This window comes from Triticum aestivum, unplaced genomic scaffold (genome assembly GCF_018294505.1).
Source record: "Triticum aestivum cultivar Chinese Spring unplaced genomic scaffold, IWGSC CS RefSeq v2.1 scaffold100357, whole genome shotgun sequence".
NCBI classification, from domain to species: domain Eukaryota; kingdom Viridiplantae; phylum Streptophyta; class Magnoliopsida; order Poales; family Poaceae; genus Triticum; species Triticum aestivum.
In genome coordinates this window covers 1-5,864 of record NW_025233387.1, presented here as the reverse complement: position 1 = coordinate 5,864, position 5,864 = coordinate 1, and the positions used below count along the sequence as shown (strand labels likewise).

The 5,864-nt window shown below is 45.8% G+C and overlaps 1 protein-coding gene and 1 pseudogene across 1 annotated transcript; both read left to right on the top strand.

The window, feature by feature from the left end:
- The first annotated feature begins 400 nt into the window (after positions 1 to 400).
- LOC123176062 (paired amphipathic helix protein Sin3-like 4) lies at positions 401 to 1,232 on the top strand. The gene is made up of 3 exons (XM_044590457.1): positions 401 to 600; positions 679 to 909; positions 1,025 to 1,232. Exons 1-3 carry the CDS (start codon positions 467 to 469, stop codon positions 1,230 to 1,232), a joined length of 573 nt encoding a protein of 190 aa, XP_044446392.1. The 5' UTR covers positions 401 to 466.
- A 1,459-nt stretch (positions 1,233 to 2,691) lies between these two features.
- On the top strand, positions 2,692 to 5,446 carry LOC123176061 (beta-glucosidase 26-like; annotated as a pseudogene).
- Positions 5,447 to 5,864: the final 418 nt, after the last annotated feature.

Here is a 5,864-nt window from a genome sequence, read left to right as displayed (position 1 = left end):
TTTTTCATACAGATGTTTTTTTTCGCCAAAAGCTACGGAAAGCCGAAAAAACTAGAAAAAGACCCATCTAATCCCAGGAATGCGTATAGATAAAACAAAATTCAAAGGAAGCGCCCAGCACGCGAAATATGGCGGCGACTGGACGCACGACTTAACATGCTGCCAAGACACCAAAGGTGACCCCTGGAGGTCCCCTGCAGTGTACGTGCGTGCCTAATTTTCTGGCGCTCAAAGTCCTAGTGCTATATTTCAGGTACGTCCGTGTACGTCTCTGAGTCAAGTAGCTGCCGGATGTTTTGTCCGTGACAAGGACAAGGTAATAACGGGATTGCCATGGATACGTTTATATATTTCTATATATGATGGTCATTAGGTTTGATCGAATCAAAAACATAGATCAGTAGTCCAAGTCAAGCTGGGCAGAATCAAGAGGAGAAGAAGAGTAAGAAGCTAGTTAGCTGCTTCAATGGCGCCGGCGGACAGTCACGGGGAGTTTCTGGAATTGGAGGACGCCTTGAGGTACATGAAGATGGTGAAGAACCGGCACCCGGCGACGTACAGCGAGTTCCTCCGCGTCATGGTTGATTACAAGAGGGGCAGGTACGTCCTATCCATGTCGATAAACGCATAAATTTGCTCCACGCATGGATCGACCGACCAACATTTAACGGCGTGCAGGATCGGCGTCGCCGAGGTGGCGTCGACGGTGGCGGCGCTGTTCCGGGACACCCCCTACCTCATCGCCGGCTTCAACGCCTTCTTGCCCAAGCGCCACCGGATCCGTCTATCAGACGAACAGGCCGCGGGTTTAGAGAAGCCGACGACCTTCGTGAAGGCGGTGATGAACACGAACCCGGCCACCTACCGCGAGTTTCTCCGCATCATATTCGACGAATACGGGAGGGACGGGTACGTACCTAGTGATCCATACATATGTATAGTTTATGGTTGGTTGGATCCATGGAGGTTAAAAAGTGGTTAACTAATATTATGAGCTGTGGGTTCATGCATGGCTTCATGGCAGGATCGCCATCGGCATCACAGAGGTGGCGTCGAGGGTGGGAGCCCTGTTCCGGGATAGCCCGGACCTCATCGCCGGCTTCAACGCCATACTGCCGAGAGAGCACAAGATCGAGGTCGTCGGTGGGGTGGATGAGCATGAGCTTGCCGCTCGTTTCGTGAGAGAAGTGAGCCTAGATGACCACAATGACGATAAGATCCACGATGGATAATATCTCTCACTATTGGTATACTATTATACTCCATCAACGTAAGCGAGCGTACATATTTTTCAAACTTCAAGCTTTGCATATTTCGGTAAAATCTGTTGAGAAAGTATCAACATCTACAATACTAAATTTAACTAGTAGGGTATGCTCGATTTTGATGCATGTTATCACATTGATTCCAACCAAAATCAATGCAATTATCGGTGAATGTTGTTAATATTGTAAAAATGTATCCTCACTCGCGCTCATAATTACATGCTACTACCTCTGTATGTAAAGAAATGTAAGATTGTTTATAGATCACTACTATTTTCTAATGGGAAACGACGCCTCCCGCACTCCGAGTCTCCCACTCCCTTATCGCTTACCCTATCCCTCGCAATAACGCCATTCCCTGGTGCTATTTTTAATTCTTGTTTCTCACGAACCATGTGCTGGTAGGCGTATAATTAAATAAAAGCCGAGGGCGCTTTCTACAAAAAAGACAATGCGTGGCTCACCCAACGCTTCACCACTCCGGGCCACTGACATGTGGGGCGCATTCATGCTAACATGCCACTGAGCATAAGATACAGCTGGATACGGAAGAAGTGACCGTATATGCACGCATAGACAAGTTATGTTACTGCAATTTCGTATTTTGCAAATTTTAGTACTAAACTGAACATTAGATGCAAGTTCTATGACTGCCACTGATATTATCTTTTCAAGTATTCATTAGTTTCAAAGCCATGGACGCGAAGGACACAACAAAATTAATTGTTTGCGATCTAGACGCTCAGTCTAAAATATATTTCTGTTCAAAATTTGGATTTCAGAAAAAAGAAGAAAACATGCCCATCAAATGCAAACCACCTGCACCCCTCGAACGGGAGAAAAATCTCATCTATGGACCCTCTATATGCGATTATTTATTTTCCCACGTATCATGGGAAAACAAATACTAAGCACATCCAACAACTCCCTCGATCCCATGAAAGGGACGACAACATCTCATCAATCAACCTCCTTAATTCAAGGATTCGGGCATATCTTACTGACCTGTCGCCACTGAGGTGACGCTCCGCGGGATATCTCTCCAATCAGTGTGATTCGGAAAGACCTCGGCATACTAAATTTTGGCCCAAGCAATAACAAAGCATAAGAGAGCTAAAAAATAGCAAGGGTTAGTTGCCCAGGCATTTGTCGCCAGAAAAAGTGCTTCGTCTACCTCCAATCCGGCGTGAGAGAGAGCGGCAACAACAGATCCCGTTCCATCGCACATGCGATGCCGCTGCCCCGGCCTGGGTACGCGCGCGCACATATTTTATCTTCCAAAGTCCAAACTTGTTTGTTCCCTAGTTACTTAGTTTAACGAGTCGCACACAAACACACATTTGCTATTATCTAGCCCCGCAGACCAAGGCTTGACCCCCGGCCTCACTCCCCAGTCCCCACCCCCCCTTCCTCGCTCACGCACACGATGAAGCACGCGGCGGCGCTGCTGCTGATACTAGCGGCAGCTGCTCTTGTGCTGCTGATACTAGCGCCAGCTGCTCATGTGCTGCTGCCTTCTGCGCAATACCACTGGCTCAACCCCGAGATCCACGACGCCGGCGGGCTGAGCCGGCAGGGCTTCCCAGAGGGGTTCGTGTTCGGGACGGCCACGTCGGCGTACCAGGTGGAAGGGATGGCGGAGCAGGGAGGGCGAGGGCCAAGTATCTGGGACGCCTTCATCAAGATACCAGGTAAAAACATTTCCATCGATTTGGTTCATCTTGTTTTTTCTCCTAGCTCCACCGAACAAGTTGTAGTGGTGCTACAGCGACATGCATATGTAGTTTTACATGTCTACATATTGGATCTAAACGGGTTGTGTTGTTGGGAGGACAGGGACGATCCCCGGCAACGGCACCGCCAATGTGGCGGTCGATGAGTACCACAGGTACAAGGTGTGTGCACTCAACGATTAATCATCCAGCTGATTGCTGTGTTTCTGGTGGTGCTTCTTTAGTGTGTCCCTGATTGCCGCTTGACAGAGGTATTTATTGATTATGAGGTGTAGGAGGATGTGGACATAATGAAGAACATGGGATTCGACGCGTACCGGTTTTCCATCTCTTGGTCGAGGATTTTCCCAGGTATATGTGTGCCATGATCTCTCCTCCAGCTGCAGCAGTTTAAATTTTCAAAAGAGTTTTTCATGGAAGTGGAGTTGTGTATGAAATTCAATTCTAGATGGGACTGGGAAGGTGAACTGGGAAGGAGTTGGTTACTACAACAGGCTCATAGATTACATGCTTCAGCAAGGTAACTAGAATTGCTACACCTAGTTAGCTCTTAATTAGCACCAGGGTCCGACTTTTGTGTTTAATTAATAACCCTTATTATAATGGTGGATTAGGTATCACTCCATATGCAAACCTCTATCAATATGACCTCCCACTGGCACTCCATCAGCAGTACCTTGGCTGGCTAAGCCCAAGGATAGTGTAAGCATTTCAAATAGCTAATGATTATTTCCACATTTCAAAGTTGAATTTAAGTATGTGTCGTTGATACGCCCAACTTTTTCTATTTTTACAAAAGGGGCGCGTTTGCAGACTATGCCGATTTCTGTTTCAAGGTGTTTGGAGACAGGGTGAAGAATTGGTTTACCTTCAATGAGCCGAGGTGCGTCGCTGCGCTGGGGTATGACATTGGCCTCCATGCACCGGGGAGGTGTTCTCAGTGCTCTGCAGGAGGTGACTCTACCACAGAGCCGTACCTTGCGGCGCACCATCTCATACTCTCACATGCTGCGGCTGTGCGGCGATACCGTGACAAGTATCAGGTAAGACTGACCGAAGATTACCTTCAAGTCATTTCTCAGTTCAAGAATCACATATTCAATGGCAGTGCCTAAGAGTGAATGTTAACTGTGTTCCATTCAATCATTCTATTCTATTTAATAGCATCAACAAAAGGGGAGGATTGGAATTCTCTTGGATTTTGTGTGGTACGAACCTTTGAGCAACAGCAATGCTGATCAAGCTGCAGCGCAGAGGGCAAGGGACTTCCACCTTGGATGGTAAACCCTGAACCAATTTACCACAGAGGATAAAATTTTACTTCACAAGTTTAGATTGTAACACATGTCTACCAACTTTGTTTGGAGGAAAGCAGACTGAAACTGTATGAATGTCCTTGCAGGTTCCTTGACCCCATCATCCATGGTCGCTACCCATTCACGATGCTCGAGATTGTCAAGGATAGGTTGCCACGCTTCAATGCCGACGAGTCCACGATGGTTAAAGGATCCATTGACTATGTTGGTATCAACCAATACACTTCTTTCTACATGAAGGACAATGGGACTTGGAACCTGACGCCTGTCAGTTACCAGGATGATTGGCATGTTGAATTTGTCTGTAAGATCTTTTATCCCCTTCATGCCAACTCCTTCTGCCATGGCAAATACTTCACATTCTCAGACCCAGTGATGTGTACGTGTCTTTGCAGTTAAATGAAATGGCGTGCCTATTGGAGCTCATGTAAGTGCAGTTCTGGATTACTCTTTACTATACCTTAAAGATGGATTAGTGCAGATTTTCTGTGGAACATTGTAACTATAAGTTGGTTGAGTCCATGCAGGCAAACTCCTACTGGCTTTACATTGTACCATGGGGAATCAACAAGGCTGTGACCTATGTTAAAGAAAGATATGGAAATCCTACAATGATCCTTGCTGAAAACGGTACTTCAACATCTTAAATGGCAATTGCTTCTTCTGGTAAAACAAATTACTACTTGTTGTTCTCATAAGGACATGAATGATCATCTCACAGGGATGGACCAACCTGGCAACATTAGCATCGCTGACGGTGTGCACGACACATTAAGAATCCGGTACTACAGAGACTACATAACCGAGCTCAAGAAGGCGATAGACGATGGGGCCCGGGTGATCGGGTACTTTGCTTGGTCTCTGCTTGACAACTTCGAGTGGAGACTCGGCTACACTGCCCGTTTCGGTATCGTCTATGTGGACTACAAGACTCTGAAGAGGTACCCCAAGGACTCAGCGTTATGGTTCAAGAACATGCTCTCCCAGAAGAAAAGGAGCTAGTATTACAAACAAGATCCCCGGGTGGATCAAATTCTTCTGCTTTCAGAATATGCATAGTGTAGCATTTGTTCATCATTGCACCTCAAATTTAGCTTCAAGAAGCCGGAAATGACAAACATTGAGACAGCAACTTTGCGCCTTCTTATAATACAAATTAGAAACAATGAGATTTCTTTTAAGTCAAAACACTACTGGTCGATCAGTTTAAGTGCACTGAAGCACATGACATAATTAACTATCGGCACCATTTGAACAACATACACATGACCTCGCAGAGGAAAGCCAGTTGAGCAATTCACTAGATGCAAATAAGTGCCCCAAAACTGACCACGTTATATTTGATTACACGTCCTCCCCATGTTAGCTAGGCTTCTAGCGGGCCGAATTCTGGATTTCTTTGTTTGTTATTGCCATACCTAGTGATAATTAGAAGGGCACTGTAATTTCTTTTCAATGCTCAATTGAAATACCATTTCCAGTCAATTTTAAATTATGGTAACAAATTATCTTCTCTATAAAAAAACTACATATTTTCTTAATCAACTTTC